The sequence below is a fragment of the Panthera tigris genome, chromosome C1, assembly GCF_018350195.1.
Source record: "Panthera tigris isolate Pti1 chromosome C1, P.tigris_Pti1_mat1.1, whole genome shotgun sequence".
NCBI lineage: Eukaryota > Metazoa > Chordata > Mammalia > Carnivora > Felidae > Panthera > Panthera tigris.
Genome location: NC_056667.1, coordinates 35,072,987 through 35,096,661, shown reverse-complemented (window position 1 = coordinate 35,096,661; position 23,675 = coordinate 35,072,987). Strand labels below are relative to the sequence as shown.

At 43.2% G+C, this 23,675-nt stretch overlaps 1 protein-coding gene across 4 annotated transcripts in view; it reads left to right on the top strand.

The window, feature by feature from the left end:
* The window catches only part of EIF2B3 (eukaryotic translation initiation factor 2B subunit gamma), a 133,155-nt gene extending 112,875 nt beyond the window's left edge, over nt 1–20,280 (top strand). For all 4 annotated transcript variants that reach the window (XM_042996925.1, XM_007077291.3, XM_007077292.2 and 1 more), the window contains exons 11-12: nt 13,308–13,411; nt 20,104–20,280. In XM_042996925.1, coding sequence (XP_042852859.1) covers nt 13,308–13,411; nt 20,104–20,156 — 157 coding nt within the window. In that variant the 3' untranslated portion in view covers nt 20,157–20,280. The remainder of the gene's footprint in view (nt 1–13,307; nt 13,412–20,103) is intronic.
* Nucleotides 20,281–23,675: the final 3,395 nt, after the last annotated feature.

Genomic DNA, 23,675 nt, shown 5'->3' with positions numbered 1-23,675 from the left:
GCCTATCATGAAAGATCCACAAATCAAACAGTTACAAAAAAGCAACTTAGAAGAAACAGGGATTGCAGGGAGAGAAAAATACTTTCAAACAACCTGTCATTTCAAAGAACAAAAAAAGAACTCTAAGAAATTAAAACTATGATAACAAAAGGAAAACCCCAATAAAAGAATTAGAAGATAAAATTGACATTTCCCAGAAAGTAGAGCAAAAAGATAAAGAGATAGAACATAGAAGAGAAACGATAAGGAAATGAGAGGACCAGTTCAGGATGTTTAACATCTGAATATGAATTCTCTAAAAAAAAAAGAGACAGAGAGAGAGTTCAGACATCAGAGGAGGAAATTATTTTAGAAATAATATAGGAAAATGCCCCACAGAGAGGTAAATTTACAGAATGAAAAGGCCTACCAAGTGCCCAGCACAATGGGTAAAAATCTACGTCGTTTTGAGTTTTCAAAACACTGGAGACAAAGCATGCTATAAAGTTACAAAGAGAAAGTAATAGGTGCTATATAACCAATCAGGAACCAGAATGGCTTTGGACTTATCAGTAGCAACATTGGAAACTAGAAGAAAATAGAACAATGCCTTCAAAATTCTGAAGGAAAACTAATTTCAACCTAGAATTCTACACCCAAGCAAAATGTTAAATGTGATTTTTCTTTTTTTTTCCTAGAAAAATTTTTTAATGTTTATTTATTTTTGAGAGAGAGAGAGTGAGTGGGGGAGGGATAGAGAGGGTGACAGAGGATCCCAAGAAGGCTGTGCTGACAGCAGAGGGCCCAATGCGCTGCTTGAATTCACGAACCGTGAGATCATGACCTGAGCCGAAGTCAGACCCTTAACTGACTGAGCCACCCAGGTGCCCCAAGTGTGTTTTTTCTAGATGTGTTCCACCAAATGAAGAATAAACCAAAGATACAAGATACAAAAGATACAACTCTGAAAAAGCAAAAAGAATACATAGCATGATACTGAAGGCAGATCCAAAAATGACAACTATGCATGAAGCATAAAGGGAGCAGTTAGCCCAGAGTGGAATCCACAAAAAACTTAGGAAGATGAAAATGATAAAATACCAAATACATATAAGCATCTTGAAAGGTTTAGACAACTGGCTAAAAGTTTGGGTTGAATTAGTAATAGCATAGAATACTATCTAACAAAAACAAAACAGTTATGAACTCTGTTTAAAAAGTTGTAGGGGGTGGCTACCTAGGTGGCTCAGTCAGTGAAGCATCAGACTTGGTTTCAGCTCAGGTCATGATCTCATGGTTTGTGACTTCAAGCCCTACATCAGCTCTGTGCTGACAGTGCAGAGCCTGCTTGAGATTCTCTCTCTCCCTCTCTCTCTGTCCCTCCCCCACTCACACTGTGTCTGTCTCTCTCAAAAATAAATAAATAAACTTAAAAAAAACCCGTTGTACCTGAGGGACACCTGGGTGGCTCAGTCACTCAGTCAGTTAAGCATCCAGCTCTTGATTTCAGCTCAAGTCATGATCTTGAGTTCAAGCCCCGTGTTGGGCTCCATGCTGACAGCACAGAGCCTGCTTGGGATTTTCTCTCTCTCTCTCTGCCCCTCCCCCATTTGTGCACTCTCTCAAAATAAATACATAAACTTTAAAATAAATAAATAAAAATTTGCACATGAAAGGAAATGGCATCACAGTTCACTATGTACACAATGTGAAATACAATTTATGTAATCGTAATAAACAACTATTGACCAAAATCATGCTGTAACAATATAGAAAGGATGAGGGATAGGAAGGAAAAGAGGGAAGAGGGAGAGAAAGGAAAGCTAAATCCTCATCTTCCATTGTGGGAAATCTATTGATAATGACTAAAACTAAAAACTGAAGAAGTAGTAATATGCATGTTATTATGTATACACGGGGAGGTAAATGGCTGAACTACTCAAGGGGGTACCTGGATGGTTCAATTGGTTAAAAGTCCGACCTGATTTCAGCTCAGGTCATGATCTCAGAGTTGAGAAATTTAGTCCCATGTCGGACTGTGCTGGCTATGGAGCCTGCTTGAGATTCTCTCCCTCTACTGCTCATCCACTCCCTCTTTCTCTCTTTAAAATACAGACAAACAAAAAAAAAACTGAAATAACTCAGCAAAAAGACCAAAAGTTGTCTCCAGGAAAAAGGAAATGAGTAGGGGGAACAGAAGCCTGCTGTTTTTCATAGTAAAACCTTCAGAAAGATTTGTTTTCAGATATATACATGCATATATAAATTTAATTGCCAAAAAAAAAAAACGTCAGAATTTTGTGGTACACTGCTACCAGTGGTGTACTGATAAGTTGTTAACAACTAGCTTTCCAAAGGAAAAAAATAAGTGATCTGATTTGTAACATCTGCCAATTTCCATACTGTACATTCTCCCACTATGGCCAATGATACCAGCAAACACTTGAGTTGGGAAGAGATACCAACAATCAGCTCTCCCAAGCAGAACAGGCTGCCTCCAGCACACCACTGAGAGTAGAGACCTGTCTCAAATATTTTACTCATCAAACAAAAGACCCACTGGATACTGAAGACTGTGCATGAGTGCTGTGGTAGAAATCTGTATAGTCACAAAGGAGAAGAGGGTCAGGAAAGAATTAAGGAAATGACCCATGAGCTGAAAAATGAGTAGAGCCACCCAAGGTAGAGAAAGGAATGTTCTAGATACATCAAGAGTGTTAAGTGTGAGGGGTGCCTGGGTGGCTCAGTCAGTTAAGCATCTGACTCTTAGTTTTGGCTCAGGTCATTGTCCACGGTTTGTGAGTTCGAGCCCCACATCAGGCTCTGCACTGAAGTGCAGAGCCTGCTTGGGATTCTCTCTCCCCTCTCTCTTTGCACTTACCCCACTCGCACAATTCTCTCTAAGTAAATAAATAAATTTTAAAAAATATATTGTTTTAAAGGAGTGTGAAGTGTGAGAGAGCATGAGCATATCTTATTCCAGAAACATCTCTTCATTTTGATCTTAGCTTGAATTTCATCACTTAAGAAGGGGCTTCACTGACTGACTTACCCTATCAGAAGTAACCTGTCCCAGTACTCTCCATTACGTCAACCTGTTTTATTTCCTTCATAGCATTATTACTATCTGGACTTCTCTTATTTACCTGTCTCTCACAAGTAAATATTAATTTGAGAATGTAAGTACCTTATCTTTCTGTTTCACTATTATATCTTGAAGCAGAAAGCCTGCAGGAACTCAGTAAATACTTGTTATATGGAAGAATGGTAAACAATTCATAATAACCGAAATAACAGAATTCAAAAGAGAAATGGATAGAGAGGAGACAAGGCTATACAGATGGCCAAAGGCCAAATCATGGACTATCCCCTAAGAAGTTTAATAGGTAACAGTAATAATTTAAGAGTTTAAAGGAAAGGAATAACAATTAAATCTACATTTTATGAAGATCATTTTGGCTGCATTATGGAGAGTGATGTAAAGAGGATAAACATGGAGGGAGGAAGACTACTGAAAGAATCCTGGTAACATAGAAGAGGCCCTAAACTAAAGCAGTAGCAGTAGTGATAGGGAGGAGAAATAGTATGATGATTACAAACTATAAAGCATGATGACTGCCTGGATATATAAGGTAAAAGAGAAATTAGGGAAAACTTCCAGATTTCTTGCTTGAACAATAAGATTTTTGGTGTGCTATTCACTAAGATAGAAATCAGCAGAGGATTTGCAGAGTGGGAGGCAGGGAAAAGGTAAGTTCCATTTGGGATAAGTTGAGTTAATGGCAAGCGGCCTTGACATGCAGGGACTTGATGTGCAGGACTGGAGTGCAGGAAAGAAGCCTGTGCTTGAAGTACAGATTTGGGAGTGGTGGGCATAGAAGGGGTAACTGAAGCTGTGGGAGTAGAAGAGACATTCAGGGAGATTATGTGACCTTAAAAGAAAAGAAACCAAGGGGCACCTGGGTGGCTCAGTTGGCTAAGTGTCCAACTCTTGATATCGGCTCAGGTCATGGTCTCACAGTTAGTGAGTTCAAGCCCCATGCACTCCACACTGACACCCCAGAGCCTGCTTGGAATTCTCTCTCCCTCTCTCTCTGCCCTTACCCCACTTATGGGCACTCACTCTCTCTTTCTCTCAAAATAAATAAATAAACTTAAAAAAAATTTTTTAAAGAAAAGAAACCAAGATAAAACCTTGGAGAACATCAGCAATTTTGGACGTAAGAAAAAGAATCTAAAGAGACTGATAAGGAATGGGCAAGGAAGGGATTTAAAGGGTAAGAGAGACAACAGTTGAGGGGCACCTGGGTGGCTCAGTTGGTTAAGCGTCCGACTTTGGCTCAGGTCATGATCTCACAGTTCATGGGTTTGAGCCCCATGTCAGGCTCTGTGCTGACAGCTCAGCGCTTCAGATTCTGTGTCTCCCTCTCTCTCTGCCCCTTCCCTGCTTGCACTCGCTCACTCTCTCTGTCTCAAAAATAAACATTATGAGAGAGAGAGAGAGGACAGTTGGTAGGTGAAGCCCAGGTTTCTAGGTGGGGAAACAGGGTAGATGATGGTGTGCTCACTGAGATGAGGAAAGGTGAAGGAGGTACAGATTTGTGGGGAGAAAAGGCCTGTGTAGGGCATATGAAATTGTAAGTACCTACAGGACATCCAGGTATGTGGAGGTATCTAGTAGCCAGTTTGTGACTATAGGTTTTTTTTAAGTTTATTTATTTATTTTGAGAGAGAGAGCGAGCAGAGGAGGGGCAGAGAGAGAGGGACAGAGAGAGAATCCTTGCTGGAGCGTGGAGCCTGATGCAGGGCTCAAACTCACAAACCACGAGATTATGACCTGACCTGATACCAAGTCGGACTACTTAACTGACTGAGCCACCCAGACACCCCATGACTAGAGGTCAGAAGAAGAGGTCAGACCCAGAGACCTCTTCCTGAATCATTGTGGCGTTCTCTTATTTTTCTGTCTGTATTTGTCTTATTCTTCCAAATCTGCCTTTCTGTCATTCCTTCTATGGATTTAGAAATTGAACTTTGGAGTCAGACTGCCAGACTGAATCCTGGGTCTGTCACTTACTAGTCCCTTAGGGAATTGGCTTTACGTCTTTGTGCCTGATTTTTTTACTGTCAAATGAGGTAAAAACTGAACTACCTCAGGGCGCTGGGTGGCTCAGTCGGTTAAGTGTCCGACTTTGGCTCAGGTCATGGTCTCACAGTTCGTGAGTTCAAGCCCCACATTGGGCTCTGTGTTGACAGCTCAGAGCCTGGAGCTTGTGTGTGGATTCTGTGTCTCCCTCTCTCTCTCTGCCCCTCCCCCACTCATGCTCTGTCTCTGTCTCTCAAAAAATAAATAAACATTAAAAAATAATAATAAAAAACTAAACTACCCCATAGATTTATTGGGAGTACTAAGTTAATAGACATAAAGCACTTAGAATAGAACTTGGACGTAGAGTGTTAGCTCTCATTTGTTTATCGTCATCGACATCATCATTACTGTATCTCATTTCAGAGGTGGCATGTTGCCAGTGTTGTCTTCCTTTTTTTTTTAACGTTTATTTTTGAGAGAGAGACAGAGTGAAACTGGGGGCAGAGAGAGAGGGAGACACAGAATCTGAAGTGGGCTCCAGGCTCTGAGCTGTGAGCACAGAGCCTGATGTGGGGCTCGAACTCAGGAGCAGTGAGATCATGACCTGAGCCAAAGTCGGACACTCAACTGACTGAGCCACTGAGGCACCTCCCCGCCAGTGTTGTCTTCCTAAAGGAGATCTCTGATCATGTCCCTGTTCTGTTCAAAAACTGTTTTTGAGGGGCGCCTGGGTGGCTCAGTTGGTTAAGCGCCAGACTCTTGATTTTGGCCCAAGTCCTGATCCCAGGGTCATGGGATCAGGCCCCATGTCAGACTCTGCACTGGGCATGGAGCTTGTTTAAGATTCTCTCTCTCTGCTTCTACCCCACTCACACGCACACTTTCATACACTCTCTCTCTCAAATAAATAACAATTTAAAAAAACTTTTTTTGAAGACTCCCCATTACCTTTAGAATAAAGTTTGAATTTCCAGGTTTTTCATGATCTAGGTCCAACACTGAGTCCTGGAATGTTAGTGACATAGGGCCTTAGAAGTCACCCTGCTCCACTCCTGCATTTTTACAGATGGGCAAATTGTGGAATTCTAGATTTTCTTCTCATTGCACTCCTGCTACTCCATGTCTCATTCCAGATTCATGCATGAAACTGACAGGCATCACCATTCTCTCAAAAACAAGAACCACACTTGCCTTTATCCATTTGATCACCTAATTCCAGAGTAGCTCATGAGGCTTTGTAACTTCCACTCTGTCTCATCATGCCTCAGACCTTCCAGGGAAGACAGTGCCATAACTTTCCCATTTGCTCTAATTAGCACCCTCTCCCTCCCCTCCAGTGGGTGGGCAGACAAAGGAGCAGCTCTCTGGCACCTCTTTAAAGTCCAGTGTTGGTGTCCTGAATTGACATTAAGAGACTTGGTGAGGGAACCAAGGTTCCCTAAGAAACTCCAACTTGCGTATATGAGAAAAATTCATAGAAAATACCTAGCATAATATCCTAGAGTCAGTTGCTATTTTGGAGGAGGTATCATCTTGAATGGCCTTATAAGCTAGGGAAACAATAAAGGTTTAGATGGTGGTGGCTGCTATTTTTTTTTTCAACTAAAAAAGTTGAGGCAGCCCACATGAAGCTAATGACTAGGGAGACCATTAGAGATTACCCAATCTGGTAAATTAGCTCCTGGTGATAAGATCAGACATCCTGCATCCCATATGAACCTTTTTCCATTATTTTCAGGTCATTTAGTTTTAATTAGTTATAGTAAATTTGGGAAAAGTAACTAAATTGCAGTTGCGTGAGACTGTTACCCTGCTGCTGTTACATCTGGACTGAGTGGCAAAGTAGGAGCATGAATTCGTCCAGAAGGCAGTTTCTGATATTCCTAGCTTGCTTGTCTCTGCCAGCAGTTGTGAGTTGCTGAGGCTTTCTGGACAGTGGCTTAGATATCTGCCCGAGGTCCTCAAAGCTTGAGAGATGCTAATAGGACCACCTTGGCGAAGGTGTAGGTGAGACTATGCAGAGAAGGGTCCTGTCTTTCTCATTTTCAGTTTCTGGTAGAAATTCCAAGTTCTATGACAGCTGATGCCCAGCAACCCAAAGTCGATAGTTAAAACTTCATTATCCAGGCTTTGGTGTCAGTTCTGTGTTCTGTGTCTTGGCTCTCTGGTCCTGAGCAACATCTTCTGCATTTCCTCCTAGTCCAAGGTGAATGACCCAAGCAACAGTGTAAGGTAGTTCCTTCACATGCAGGCAGGCCAGGGAGCCAAATTTTCACCTAGGTTTTCCATGCTTTATGCAAGCAGCAAGTGCAGCCCTCAGACCCAAACAATATATTATCGCTTCTCATTGTTACCCTGAGTGTCTTCTTCACCTGTACTCACTGACTACCCTGCTCACTGGGTCCCTTACTTTTCTTTTTTTTCCTTATTCCTGACATTCACTCTGCCTGAATTGCCTCTCTCTGAAGATCTTTACCTGTAGGAAATCCTCCTACTCATCTTTCAAGGTCCAATACATTTTCCACCTCCTCCATGCAGCCTTGAATTGTTCTAGCCAGAAATTGTTTCCTCCGCTTCCGTGTTCCCTGTGCACCCATACACTTCATTTATGTTCGTGTGCTGTTTAGTGCACCTTTCTTTTTTCCTCAACTAGACTGTAAATTCATTGAACACAGAAGTAGTTCTTATATACCTTTGTATCTCTTAATTTCTAATACTGTACTTTATATACCTTGTAAGTATTTACTGAATGAAAAATAGAAGTCCCTGATTTAACCTCCCCTACTATATAATTGGCTGAGTATATGTCCAGAGAGCCATGTCTACTTCTAGAAAAAATAATGGAGTACTTCACTCCTTGAAATTCAACAAAATAAAAACAAACAAAACCAGAAAAGGAAGCTTCATCCATAATAAAACTAGATAATACCACATACCTGTACACAGACTAAAGACTATCTGCCAGACACAATGGAATGTAGATCAGATCCAAAGAAAAGACCAAAATTCAACCAGCATAACAAATAAGGGCATGGGCAAACCAGAGGGAAATTGGCAAACACATCTTTTGCAAAATCTCAGGGCACATAGGAGGGAGAAAATCAAGCTGGCCTTGGACTTTCCTGTGACCACATTTAAGACAACATTTAAGTAAGACAACATTTAGAAAATTTGGAGGGAAACGATTAAGACCTAAGAATCCTAGAGTTAGTCAAATTATGGTTGAAATATAAAATCATAAAAAATACTCCAGGCCTCTGGAGATGTGTCACCCATGAACCCTCTGGAAAACTCTACTTGAAGAAATAATACAGCCAAGTAAGAAATGAAACAAAATATTAACAAATGGGTAGGAGGAGTATAAAAGTGAACTCCCTTAAACATAAAATTAAGTCTGTGGTAATTAGAGTTGCAAAAGGACCGTGACTGTTAGAAGAATTTTTTCCATGTTTCTTCAGTAACAGTCTTGAAAATACCAACTTACGAAACTTTGGGAAGATCCCCTGGACTTAAAGGGGCTCCTTAAGACTTTTGATTCACTCTTTGCCTTTGGACTAAACCCATCTTCTTAGATCTTCTCAGATGGAGAATACTACAGCTTAATTCTTTGAGGTTGTTACTTTGTTAACCGTGATTTCCCCCAAACCCTTCTTTTTCTTAGCCTCTGTTTAGGGAATATAAGGACTTAGATTTCTTAGGAGGGAGACATTTCTCACCACTAAACCTTTATATGGTAAAGTGACACACATAGAACTAAAGGGAGAAAATTTTCAGCTTGCTTGCTGGGGCCAATACAGTTTCATTTAGAGGACCAAAAGCAAGATTGACCAGAGAAAGGAAGAAGGTGAGAGATTTCTTTAAGCATTATGTCTTATTACATGAATTAACCTGGATAAATCTCACAAATGTGATGTTGAAGGGGGAAAAAAGCAAGTTTGGCATTTATAAAAAATTTTAAAACATGAAAAAAATACTATATATTGTCTACTAATACAGACTTTTTTTCTGTGCCTGAAATAGTTCATTAAAAATAACACAGAGGTGCCTGGGTGACTCAGTCGGTTAAGCGTCTGACTTTGGCTCAGGTCACGATCTCACGGTTCGTGGATTCGAGCCCCGAGTCAGACTCTGTGCTGATAGCTTGGAGCCTGGAGCCTGTTTTGGATTCTGTGTCTCCCTCTCTCTCTACCCCTCCCCCACTCACACTCTGTCTCTCCCAAAAATAAACATTAATTTTTTTTTAAATACAAAAAATAATTATACATGATTCTTCATCTAGACAGACTCCTGGATGAGGGCCCCTTGGGCTAAGGTTAGGAGGCTCTTGCCTTTTGGGGAAATATGGGTGACTCAACCATAATCTTTGGACTCAAGTAGTGAACCTTTGGGTTTAGTCACATGCCTAGAAAAACTACATATATCTCCAGTTCCATACTCTTTTCTCACCCAAGGCTATCAGTAAGTTTAGAAAGCCTACCAGCTTATCTCCAGAGCAGAACCTGCCTGTCCTTAAAGTTACTGAAAAATTTCATGGCTTTTTACCAAATACTACCCAGTCACCAGCTGAGTCCGACAATGGAGTCACTTAATCACTGTGTAGGCTTGGGCACATTGCTATTATAACTTCTGTAAGCCTCAAGTTTCTCTGTAAAAATTAGAATAAACACCACTATCCCTGCAGGCTTGCTAAAAAGATTAAGTTACACAATGAACATAAAATGTTTTGTGTAATGACTGAGATATATTAGACAATAGAGTTATGTGAGTTCCCTTTCCTTCTGTAATAAAGTGAAGAAAGTTCTAACTAAAGCCAGAAGAGGAACTAGAATTTGGAGGCCTTCTTGCTTCCCAGACCAGGGCTTCTTCCTTATGTCATATGCCACAACATGGTGTGGCAGTGTACCTGGCCAAGCAGTGATCTACAGATCTTCCAAAGACCTCTGTTTTTCTCATGGTCTCTTTTCCACTGAAGCATTAGCATTTTCAGGGTAATTTCCCAAAGCCTGCAGTTTTGCTTAAAATTTAACCCCAAGTAGAAGTGAGAACCAAAACTCCATTAATAGTAGCCATGTCTCAACAGCTTCTTAGAAAACACAACCAGGGGCTCCTGGATGGCTCAGTCATTTGAGCATCCGACTCTTGATTTCAGCCCAGGTTCATGAGTTCAAGCCCCACATGAGGCTCTGCACTAACAGCAGAGCCTGCTTGGGATTCTTTCTCCCTCTCTGCCTCTCTCAAAGTAAATACATTGTATTTTTTAAAAAAAGATTCTTTCTGCCCCTCTCCCCTACTCATGTTCTCTCCCTCTCTCTCTCTCTCAGTAGGTAGGTAGGTAACCGGTAGGCAGATAGAAAGAGGGAAGGAAGGAAGGAAGGAAGGAAGGAAGGAAGGAAGGAAGGAGAAGAGGAGAGGACAGGAAGAAGGAGGGAGGGTGAGAGGGAGGGAGGGAGGGAGGGAGGAAGGAAGGAAGGAAGGAAGGAAGGAAGGAAGGAAGGAAGGAAGGAAGGAAATTAGACACAACCAGGTATTAGCACAGCAGAGTCTTCAGTATCAAGCTGAGACTTAAAACTAAGTTGCAAAAACTGTTGTTTCCATGTTGGGGCCAGTTCTTTTCTTCAGCTGTAGAGGAAGTCACCTCCACTCCACTTTATGCACCGAGCAGAAAAGGCAAAGCCATTATTGTAGATTGGCAACATTTGATATAGTAGTATTAGTCCTTCCTCTCTGGCATGAGCACAATTCCAATAAAATCCTTAATCTTGGAATTTCTTTCTAGACAGGTGGAAAAGTCTGTCTGGACAAGCTATATTGGCTTGACATTTTTTCCGGAGTACCTCAGCCTTGCTAATGGAAGTGACTTGTGACTGCAGCAGTGCTAATAGGAAACAGTTGAAGAAACAAATGGCAGAAAAGAACTTTACACTCACCAAGCATTTTGTCACGTGTTCATCTCAAATCATTCCATAGATCCACTGACCAAGAGCTTCAGGAGAGCACCCAACTTCTTTATATAATCAACCCACTTTTCCCATCACATCTGCAGACTCTACAGTGGTAGTTTATGTGTCTCAGAGGGAGTTAAACACAAATTAGATGAGAAAAGGTTCCTGAATACCTCAATCATACCTGTTAGACGTAAGGAGAACCCAGGCTATCCATTGCTGTGGAAATCTGACCTCAGTCAATCTAGCCTCTTCCTTCCAGGAATGGTTCGCACTTACATCCCAAATTCCAAAATAGCCATGTAGTAGTCTCTAATTATGGCTGCTTGAATTCCTCTTGGCTTTCTTGTCTGCTGACTATATTTACTCCTTGCCTAGCTCCAGAGCATGCCTTCTCAGGATCTTATACTTCTGAGCAGAAGGCATCCGCCTACTCCCATTTTAGAGAAAAAAAAAGACTTTTCAGTGGCAAACTAGTAGCCAATTGTAAGCCTGCTTTGTCCCAGCAGCCTGTGTTTCTGAAGCTTTCTATACTTCCGTACTATTCTTTTTGGGGGAATTTTCATCAAGAAGCAGGAGCCACCCTAACTGCTAACTGAACTGCTTTACCCAAAACAGAAGGAAAGTAGGTTTTGGAAGGCCCCTTGATACATACCCACTGAGTGTATCCTGATTTTTTTTTTTTTTTTTTTTTTTTTTTTTTTTTTAGTGTATCCTGAATTTGAGCCAAAAAAACAAATACTGTCTGCCCATCTTTAGCCCATACCACAGAGGTGCTGTGGCTTTGGCCTTTTGCTGCTTTCTGACAGGCTTTAACCTTCCAAAAAATAGAGATAAAGAAGACTCTGGAATGCCATAAACTGCTAGAATTCCTTTTTTGCATTTTACTAAAGTTTTGGCATTTGGCAAGAATTTTTTTTAATGGCCTGTGCATTAATAGTTTCAGTCCTTGGAATGTCCTCCTCCCTAGCCCCAATGCTTCTTGGGTTGCGTGAGGATTTTTCCTTAGTGTTTTGTTTTGTCTTGTTTTGTTTTGTTTAAATAGATGCCCATACCCTTCCTCCTCACCTTCCTTCTCCCCTCCAGTTGCCCACTTCTGACTCTTTAGGGTACTGAATATTCAGTGCCCTGTTAGGGCAGAGCCCCTCCTTCCACAGAGACATTTGGCTCAGAAAAACAACTTGGCAGTTCGAAGCTTCCTCCAGTCTTTGCTCCCCTTAATGTTTGTATAGCATTATGATTAAATGTATGGCTTCTGGAGTCAGGCAGATCTAGATTTGAATCTGCTACTTGGCAATTATGTGGTTTTGGGTAAATGGTTTAACTTCTCTAAAAATGTGGTTGTTATTTTTACTGCATCAGAGGTAAAAATGATAACTCCCAGGATCATCTAGGAAGCTTTTTTTTTCTAATTAAATACATAAAGCCTGTATCCCAGACCTACCAAAAAGATTGATGGAGGCCAGGATGATGAGGGTGTTTTTGTTTGTTATTTTTTATGCTGCCCAGGTGATTAAATGACTAGATCTGTAAGTCCCTCCTATAATGTACATAGAGTATTTAACACAGCAGCTAGCATAGAGTAGGTATGCAACACATGCTAGTGAAGATTTTCAGAAGGACCTCTACTCCCACCCACTAGTCTTTAGGAGCCAGAAAGATGCTCTTTAAATACATTCAAATGCTACGACCCAGAGGTACTACTCTTGAGAGTGGCTTTAGGATCTGGAGTAGTCTTTGATATGGCATGGAGCTAGTTTAAAAAAACATTGTTTTTTTGTTTTTTGGGTTCTTTTAAATGAGTATGGTTTTGATTAATCAGAGTCTGTAGTGAGAGCTGTGGGATACCTATTGTTTCCATAGCTGATCTCCTAGGAGGATTCATAGGATTTAAGCCTTAGATGAAATTTGGAATATATTCCCAGATGAGAAGCAAGAGTGATGGGTCAGCCCAGGGACTAGTGCCAGCTTCCACTCCCCAGAACAAATAAGGAGAGATCCAATAAAATTTAGACCTCCAGGTGTGGCATGTCTAAAGAAATCACAGCGTCTTCTGTTTTCAAGCCCTAGTGGGGAAGATCATTACAAGCATATCTGAACTCTGGACTTTGCTAAAGCCAGGTCCTCCCTTGGTCCAGCTGAGCATTCTCTCTTCTATTGACAACTTGAGGCATGTAGCCATTAACTGAACAAACCGGCCATTCCTAGCCTATGAATGAGCCAGAACCCCCAACCCACAAGGGTAAGGATGGTGATGAGAGCCATGGGCACTCTTTAACTTGGCTGCTCTGTTACAGAAGCAGCATCCAGGGGAGCATCATCTGCAACAATGCTGTGATCGAGAAGGGAACGGACATCAAGAACTGCCTAATTGGAAGTGGCCAGAGGATTGAAGCCAAAGGTAAACCAAATTACAATCATAGATGCCATTTTTTACCTAGTGCTTAGTGCTGGTGACAATAAGGGAACAAGCACATGCATACTCTGCAGGTGAGAACATGAATCGATAAAGCCATCTTTGGAGAGGAATTGACATTGTCGTCAAACGTTTTAACTTTGATTTAACAGTTCCCTTTTTAGGAATTTATCTTACCAATAAGCTCATAAATGTATGCAGCCTTACTATCAAAAATTTTCAAACATACCAAAAAGATCTAATGGCCCAGATTAGCACCAATACTTTATGATGGCTCTTGAGGGACACCTGGATGGTGCAGTCAGTTAGCATCCAACTCTTGGTTTCAGCTCAGGTCATGATCTCATGGTTCGTGGATTCATGCCCCACATCGGGCTGTATGCTGACAGTGTGGAGCCTGCTTGGGATTCTGTCTCCCTCTCTCTCTGCCCCTCCCCCACTTGTGCATGCTCGCTCGCTCTCAAAATAAATAAACCTTAAAATAATAAACTTTTTAAAAAGTTAAAAAAAAAAAAAAAGAAAGACTGGTATTTTTAGTTCAATTAATGGCAGACACATTCTACCCAGTGTCTCACCAGAGAAACTTCAAGCAGGAGTATTAGTCAACAGCAGCACCACAGCTATTGGTATGTTCTTCTGTGATCGTATGCACGGTGTGAGGGCTGGCATACAAACTTAAATTCCAACACTGGCAGCATGGATGGCATTGCCCTACTGGAAGGCCATTGGCTAACAGCTAGCTGTTGTGTATAGCTTTGAAATGTTCTCACATACACTGTCTTATTGGATTCTCATAAAAACCCTGTGAGGTAGGGATTCATTATTGACCCATTTGGTGAAATGGAAACTGAGACTTAGAAAAGTTGAAGTGTAGGGCACTCAGTTAGTTAAATATCTGACTCTTGATTTTGGCTCAGGTCATAATCTCACAGTTCATGGGATTGAGCCCTGCACCAGGCTCTGCACTGACAGTGCGAAGTCTACTTGGGATTCTCTCTCCCACTCTCTGCCCCTCCTCCATTCATGCAAGTGCTCTCTTTCTCTCTCAAAATAAATAAATAAACATTTAAAAAAAAGAGAGAGAGAGAGAGAAAGAAAAATTGAAATTAACCCAAGGTATGTAGCTAGTAAATGACAAAACTGGTTCTTCAACCTAAATTATTGCCAGATAGCCTCCAAAAAGACCAGAGAAAGAAGCCACTCCTGGCTTACCCAGCAGAATTTGATCAGTGATACACCTTTTCTCCCTTTAGTCCTTTTTCCATATTGGAAAAATACATTTGGCCTCCATATCCCAGCTCTTTCTGATCTTCAGGAGCCCCAGATCCTGATTTTTTCTCCTGCTCAACATACCAGCTCACTCAGGCCTACCCTTAGGTTACGGAGAAACTTCTTTCTTGAGCAGATGGGGCCTGTTGGTAATTTCTTTAAAAGAGGATTCAGGGGAGCCTGGGTGGCTCAGTCGGTTAAGCCTCTGACTCTTAGTTTTGGCTCAGGTCATGATCTCTTGGTTTCAGGAGTTCAAGCTCATGCTCTGGCAGCACGGAGCCTGCTTGGGATTCTCTCTCCCTCTGTCTCTCTGCCTCTCCCCCACTCGCAGTGTCTCTGTCTCTCAAATAAATTCATTAATTAAAAAGTAATAATAATAAGATAAATAAAATAAAACAAGATTCAGAACACCCAGCCTTTTCTCTAACTCCATGGGAAGCCCTTGGAAATGGTCCCCAGAGTTTCAAAAGCAGCTTGTCTGTGGAGCTGCTTTTTTATCCTGTCCTCTCCCTGTCACCTCATTGCATTTCTCTGTGTGCTTTGTTCTGTTCTCTTTGGATTTGTAGCCCTGAACAATGTTTCTTCCACCTCCTTCCTGCTTCTTTGTCTTTGTAAATTCTCCCCTGCTCAGCAAAAAGTAGAAGCATCCTCCAGTACTTTCTTCTTTCAGCCCCTCCTGGAGCCAGGAATTGCTTCCTTCTGCGGTTTTTAAGAGTTTAGATTCCATAGGCATATTTGAATGTATGAACTCCATTTGCCACCACCCTAGAGGATCCCTCCCTTCTTGTGTGCTGGAACCTGGAACCTCACAGTTTCTGCTGCTTCTCCCCGTTTCCAACAAAGTAATGGGGCTCCTTTCTTTTACTCTGCAAGGACCCTTTCCATTCTGTGTTCATAATGTATACATGACAACTGAATGCCAGATACTTAGGCTTTGAGTCATTGCATCTCCCATCAGGGAGCACAAGGCTGGGCTAGCCAAACTCCTAAGATGTCATGGGCTTTAGTGTCCCATGGACTTTTTGGCTCCAACACTGTGTGTTCCCATTTTAGCAAGGAAGCCCCTTAATGGTTGAAAGAGAGGTGGCCAGGGAAGTCATCTGGACTCTAAAATACAGAACCTTAACACTTCCCGCTCTGTTTTCTATGCTGGATGGACTGATGTATCCAGCACAATAGTCAGTGCCTTCCTGCCACAGGTACTCCTGGCCAGTCACCAATTCCCACTGTTACTTTTCTTTGCAGTTGAGCCATGTGGAGAAAGAAAATCCATAACCATTAGTGCAGCACTCGAGACCTGTTACTGTAGATGATGCAGACAAACATCAACAACTCAGGTCCTCAGCAACAAACAGCTCAGTAGATGGCAGAGTCCCTAAGTCAGTCTTCCTCACCTGGAGGGATTTTAGAATAAAATATTCATCCTCAGAAGTAATGCTATCCTCTCTCCAGATTTCGATTGTTTTCATACCACAGAGTCACTACATCTATAATAGTCTTATACCCCCAAAATGTGACTTTTACAACCAGTATAGCCCTCTTCACTACCAGCAGAACACGCCCTTTTCTAACAAAACTCTGGCTTTTCTTACCCCCACCCCAGCATACTCAGTTAATGAGATTATCTCTGGCAAAAATCCTGGCAGTCTACTTTGATCTCCTGCTCAAGCCAGTAGAAAAGCCACAGCCAACAAAGTCAAAACCTGGGAGACTCTAACTGGAGACTTCATCTGAGTCTCTTCTTATTGTCAGTGAGATAACTTGGATCTCTTCCCTGTGATCACAGTGATTTGTCCCCTGGCCATGAAAGTAAAACCTGATGGGTACATAGGTCAAGTCCTGGCTAGTGGGAATCCTTCCCAGCTTCCCAGCAGTGCAGCTTTTCATATTCAACTTGTCATTCCCTTCAGTCCCATTGGTTTCTCCTCAACTTGCCAGCCTTCCTTTGTACTCTCAGGGAAGGATCCTTAGGATCTTAGGATCTTTCCCAACCTGATTCCAGCCCAGAACTTTTCCAGTGTGTTTACTGAAGTCAGCTTCCAACCCTGGCCAAGCATAACTAGTACTGCTTGTTGCTTCCCTCCAGGTTTCCTCTGCCTTACTGAATCCCTGTGAAAATTCAGCTGCCCCCAAAATGCCAGATCTAGTCTCTCTTCCCTGAATCCCAGTGAGCAAGACTTCTCCCACCCCCCGGCCACGAGCAGACCAGAGGGTAGAGCTGAAAGTAGGGAGAGCAGGTCAAAGAAAGCTCAGGTGTTTGTTTGGAGCCTGGCAGAGTAGAAGGCGTTGTCTGCCCCATCCAAGCACTTCATTTGCCCTTCTTGTGTCAATTATGCTCTCTGTGACAAAGAGGTTGCGGGCCTTGTCCTGTATATGCTCCTTGTCCTACATCTGTACTTTCACATAACCCCCAAAACATACATGCATTCAGCAACTACTACTGCCTCCTATATTCTAGGCTATGATAGGCTAGAGGTATAAAGATGAATAAGATTTGCCTCTTGCTGTCCAGCTGCCCCCAGTAGAGAAACAGACAAAGAAATAAGTATAGAAAAGTTTCACAGGTATGATGGTAAGAGACTATAAGGGTTAATTAAAGACATAGAAATCGGTCAGTTCTTGACACAAGGAAGGAATTAAAACTAAATCTTGAAATTCTGGGCTATTTATCAAATACACAAAAGGGAAGAACCTCTCAAGCAAAGGGGAACCAGGTAAGCAAGCAAGCATTTGAAGGCAAAAAACAATCCAGTGTTGGAAACTGCAACTCATTTGGAAAATCTAGAACATAGGGTACAAGGGAGATATAGCAAGAAACAAAGCTGAAAAGGTGGGTGGATCAGAGGGCATGTCTGAATTCTTAAGGTCTCTAAAGCTCCAGTCAGAAACCCCCTTCAAGGCTCCAGGCCATGGACAATATGAACAGACCCAAACAGGTCTCTACCAAGCTTAGTCCCATCATCAAGGGTCTTCATTTTGCTGCACCAAAGCCTTCTGAGACTGAAGGAGAGCCTCAGGAAAGCCAATGTTTCTGCCTTACCTATCAGGGTCACATTCAAGCTCCCAAGTGTTACAAGAAACATGTTGGACCTGTAGAAGCCATGGGAAGCTTGCCCAGAAAGAATCCATTTTCAGCCAACTGGTCAGCCTTTTCTGTCTGAGCCAACAGAGGACTGGAAAACTTTCCTGTGTCGTGCATCTGCCCCATACCTCTAGGAAATAAGAGATAGCATGACCCTGGTTACCCTATCCCTTCCAGACTGTTGATTCACTCCCTCTGTTCTATAGCTCTTATTCCTTGAAAACTAACACTTTTCTTCCCTTTCACTCCATCACTGGTCAGCTTCTGTGATGCTCCCCTTTTAAATATATTGAAAGTTCATAGTCTTCCTCTGTGCTCCTTCTCTTCTTCTAAGTGTCTTGTCTTGGACAACTTAAACTCACCTTTAAAATTCCTTGATCTTCTCTACTCTACTAGCCTTCATCTCCTTTCAATGTTAACTCTCCACTTAGTAACGATACCCTATCCTTATCATTACCCAAAGCCTCTGAAATCTTTCCTGTGCAAGTAGCTGTGCTAGACACTGGGGTATGAAAACAAATACTGACCCTACCCTTGAGATTCTTAGAGTGAAGTAGAAAGAATGACATAATGATGTAGAGACAGAGATATGTATCAGGTAGTGTTTTCACAAAACAGGAAAAGGATAGTATGGAAGGGAAAGCATCAAATAGTGGAGGTGCTTGATTAGGGCATTTAGGGTGAGAATGTGATGGGATGAGGGGAAGAAAGGCATTCTAGACAGAGGGAACAGCCTGTGTAGAGGTCTAGCCATACAAAACGTATGGCTTACAGGGATAAGTGGAGAATGGTGGAACATGAAGCTGGAGGGGTAGGCAAGGATCAGGTCATGGGTTTGGACTTTACAAAATAATGGCCACTGCTTAGCAAGCACTTGATGATTCTGTAAGTCATTGAATCTTCATAAAAACTCTATGGTGGTGGGGCATCTGGATGGCTCAGTCGGTTAAGCATCCAACTTCGGCTCAGGTCATGATCTCACAGTTCGTGAGTTCAAGCCCCACATCAGGCTCTATGCTGACAGCTCAGAACCTGGAGCCTGCTTCAGATTCTATGTCTCTCTCTCTGTCTCTCTCTCTCTGCCCCTCCCTGGCTCGCACTGTCTCTCTCTCTCAAAAATTATTGGAAAGTATTATTTCCATGCTACATGTGAGGCGTCTCCCTTTCTCCTTTGGATATCTCCATTTATTTCTATTTATTTATTTTTTCAACATTTATTTTTGAGAGACAAAGACAGAGCACAAGCAGGGGAGGGGCAGAGAGAGAGAGATACAGAATCCGAAGCAGGCTCCAGGCTCTGACCTATCAGCACAGAGTCCGACGTGGGGCTTGAACCCACGAACCATGAGATCATGACCTGAGCCAAAGTCGGATGTTTAACTGACTGAGCCACCCAGGCGCCCCTGGATATCTCCGTTAACCATTCAACGTTATTTCTTCTCACCCTTTTCCCCCACTTCCTATCATCTGGCCACACCACAGGATTTCATATTCCCCTATCTTATATCTTTATACCTTTGCTCATGTTGTTCCAACAGCCTGGAATGCTTTTCCTTTGATACACTGCCTGAAAAAACTATATTCATCCTTTAAAACCCAACTCCAGGGGTACCTGGGTGGCTGTTGGTTAAGCATCCAACTCTTGATTTCAGCTCAGGTCATGGTCTCACAGTTTGTGAGTTCAAGCCCCCCGTGCACTGAAAGTACAGAGCCTCCATGGGACTCTCTCTCTCCCTCTCTCTCTTTCTACCTCCCCTGCTTGCACTCTGTCTCTCTCTTTCTCTCACGCTCTCAAATAAATAAGCTTTACACACACACACACACACACACACACACACACACACAAAATGTTTTAAAAATAAAAAGACCCAACTCCAGTTCCCCTCCTATGTGAGGTCTCCCAGAAGCTAACTGTATAAAGAATCAGTCCCTTCTTCCTGTGTAGGAAGATGCTGCCTCTCCTATAATCCCTTTGGCAAGGTGTACTTCCAAGATCTTCTCAAGAGCAGAGCCACATAGAGGAATACGTGTTTATGAACATAGAAATCAGAAATAATTTGGTTTGGTTTGGGGCGCCTGGGTGGCTTAGTCAGTTAAGCATCCGACTCTTGATCTTGGCTCAAGTCATGATCTCAGTTCATGAGATCAAGCCCTGCATCAGGCTCTACACTGAGTGTGGAGCCTGCTTGGGATTCTCTCTGTCTCTGTCTCTGTCTCTCTCTCCGCTTGCCCCACTCACATGTGCTCCCTCTCTCAAAAAAATAAATAATTTGGTTTGAAATGACACCTTTACTGCAAGTTCTCAAACAACATTTTTCTTTTGCAGCCAAACGAATGAACGAGGTGATCGTGGGGAGTGACCAGCTCATGGAGATCTGAGTTCTGAAAAGTTGGACTCCTTTCTCTTGGCCCCCAGAACTACAGATGTTGGCTGGCCCACCTGTTTGACTCTGTATTTATTTCCCAATAAAGAAGTGCTCCCATGGGGCACTTGGCTGGCTCAGTCGGTAGAGCATGAGGCTCTTGTTCTCAAGGTTCCGAGTTTGAACCCAACATTGGGTGTAGAGTTTACTTAAATAAACTTAAAAAAGAGAGAGAAGGGCTCCCAAAAGCATGGTGGAGACTTGTGGGGTAGTCCCAAGCTCCATATCAGGTGGGCTCCAGGGATACACAGTGTGTGTTCATGAGTCACATGGGAAAAAAAACATCTAGAGCCAGTGTGTAGCTAGCTCTTGTGTACAGTGGTTATCAAGGGTAAAGCTCCTAGAAGGACTGCTTTCTTACTGGCTGGCCCAGCCTCGTCCATAAAAGTATCTGCTTACTGAAAGGACTTGGGAGTATTTCAGTTCCTGACCCTAATCAGGCTTTCTAGACCCATAGGCATAGCTGCTGACAGTGCCACCTCTGTACATCAAGCTCCTTCTACAGTTGCCGATTTGGGCAGCGTGGCCCCTAGTCCTCAGCCCATGACTTACTGCTGTGTTCCTATACCTGCCACACAGATTCCCAGCCCCTGCCACCACCCCACCCCCAGCGTCACCTGCCATTCACTCCCCACCTCCCAGTCTCTAGGCAGTTTCTCCAGGTCAACTGTTACCTTTTGGAGACTCAAAATAAGCAGGAGACAGCCCTGGCCTAGCCGACAAGCCTAACTCCACTGGTTTTAGTGGATGCAAGAGCAATAAGAGAAAGCCATGGTCTGTGAAGCCAGACAGACTCCTTCTCACCTTCCCTCAGTGAGGAGAAGACTAAAGTCTGTCCAACCTGGAAAATAAGTGCCAGGAACCTATATCATGGTTGAAATTCTTCCTAATTCTTCTCCAGCTACGCTCCTTTATATCCTAATTATACTGACTCTCCCGCTTCAGATAATTAAGAAGTGAGATTTCCATACTCACAGCCCTTCTGGAATTCTATCCACCTTCCCTTCACCACCCCCACTCCCAAACACACATACACTCTGCTCTTGCCTCTCCCTGCACTACTTTTACAACCTGCAGGTGTTTGGTGGAAGATAAAAGTGGTTCCTGGGGTGGATTTCACCTCCTAGAATTATCAAAGTAAAGGTTTCCCTTGATGTGCTCACTGTGGGTGGCAGTAATTATAAAGAATGATTTGAAATACTGGTTCCTACATCACTTCAAAAATCTGAAGTCTCTAAAGTTCATTTGAGTAATCTTGCCTGAATCTTAGTGCTGTTCTCATTGAACTTGTGAGAGACTAGATGAGCATTTCTACCCTGAAGGATCTCCACCTCCACCAGCCTTCTTGGGAGCTCTAGAGCTCCACATTCCTACCACTGGCCAGAACAAGGTTCCTGAAAATTTGCCCTAATCAGACAGGAGCTGAAATGGCCCAGTAGAAGTGGTTGAGATGGATAGGACTGTGGGGAGAGGTGGGGGTAAAGAGCTGTGGCAGTGCCCAGGGTGGTCCCCTTTGGAAACGAAATCTGTAGAGTTCAGCTGGATGGAAGAAGACCTGCCCTCTGAAATATTGTTTGGCTTTGGCCAAATCTTGCCTCTCCTCTGTCCCTGTGTTTCCACATCTGCAAAATGGGAAAGTGACTGGATAACTTTTAAAGGATCTTTCCATTCTCAGGTTCTGTCCCCTCTCTGAGCTTTCTGACCCTTGGGATCTGGGTGGCCCAAGAGGCCAGAAAACTGCTTCTTCTGAACAGAAAGGGGGTGAAGCTAGATAGGTTTGGAAGGAAGGGAAGAGAAGGGATTGATTAAACTGTCCTAGAGCCTTCCCAAACCCCTTCCTCATCTTCCCCCACTGAGCCCTTGGAATCCCTGACAGTAAGGTAGAGGAAAGACTTCTCTGCTTTCCCTTGCACAAACCCATGAGCAGGACTTGGAAAGGGGAGCTGGAGAAAACAGGACAAGGTAAGATTTCCCAGGGGAAGGCCTTGCTAAGTTTAAGTCCCAGCTGGGAACAGCCCCCAGCCCAGGACAGTGCTGCTATTGTCTCCAACAACTCCAGGATTGGCTGAATGCCCAAGATGCTTTGATTTCTCTTCCCTTTGCTCTGTTTGTCTGCCAGAAGGCTGGGACCATTTTTGTTTCCTTTTGGCAGCAGCTTACAGAGAGTTTGTATATATCTAAAATATAGTGAGCAACTGAATTTCCACTGCCAGCTACCTCTCTATGAGACAGAAGCCAGAAGAGGCAAGGCAGGTAAGAGAGTTACCTGTTCTGCCTCTCCCAGTGATGCTCCAGGAGGGAAGTGGAAGAGAGAAGGAAGGAGGCTTTCAGTGCCAATCAAGGAGGACTCTGGGGAAGTGTTGAGCAACAAGGGTTCTGGGAGCTTGCCAGGTCAGACAAAATCTGATGTCTACTACTCCAGGAACCCCTCCCCGAGTAACACCTCACCCCCACCTGCTGGCAAGAGTTCCTGAGCCTGTAAGGGGACAGACTGTCAGGACTGCCCTCCAAACTTTTTCCCAAGGTCAGAGGCTGAACTTCTTCCCAGTCCTTCATCACATTAGTCTTCGTATCCCACTCCCATTTATGGAGGTGGGAATTGGGGGGGGGGTGGGGAGGATGTCTTTAGCCGGAGCCCCAACAACAATCTGGTGGCCCACACAGGCCAGTTTATAAGCTGTTTCTATTTCCAGAGAATTGCAGAGAACATACTTTCTTTATCCACAGCTGTCCCTACCCCTAAAGAGGTAGTAAGCCAGGCCTTTGTATACTGCTTTCTAAATAGTTAAATGTGTCTGAGGAAGGGGGAGTGGGTATGGGAAGGACCACCCAGACACAAGGGCTAGAAAGCTTAGTTCTGATGGAGCTCACAGGGAAGGAAAGAGGCTGAGCAAGAGAACATCTTCTACTTGAAGCTAGGATGACATCCTCAACCTGAGCCATCTGCCACCACCCAGAAGGATTGCATCAGGCTTTTCTGCCATGGATAAATGGGGAGATTCTGCTTTGACTTTCAGTCTCTCTTCTTACTCCACCTTCCAGGTAAAAGGCCATTCTCTGATCTCAGGTTGCAGCCTCTGACACTAGAGACTTGACAGGTGCTATTGGCCTAAAGCTGCCTACAGGGAAGGGGTATACATTCCCAAGTTTGGCCACTAAACATAATGGATGGCAGTGGGGGGGGCCACCAGAGATCCCTGCTTCCCTCCTCTACATCTCAGGGTCACTGACCCTGCCCAGCCCAGATAACAAAAGCCAGCCCAAAGCATGAGTGAGAAGCCTGGGAGAATGCCAAGGAAAGAAGGTCTAACCTAGTTCCTCCTACATGGACCCTACCTACACTGCTTGTCAGCCACATATATTATTTAATTCTTATGTCAATGTCAGAGATTATGTGACTTGCCCAAGATCTCATAAGCAGTAAATGATAGATCCAGACCTTGAACCATGTCTTCTCCTTTTCAATTTGGTCATC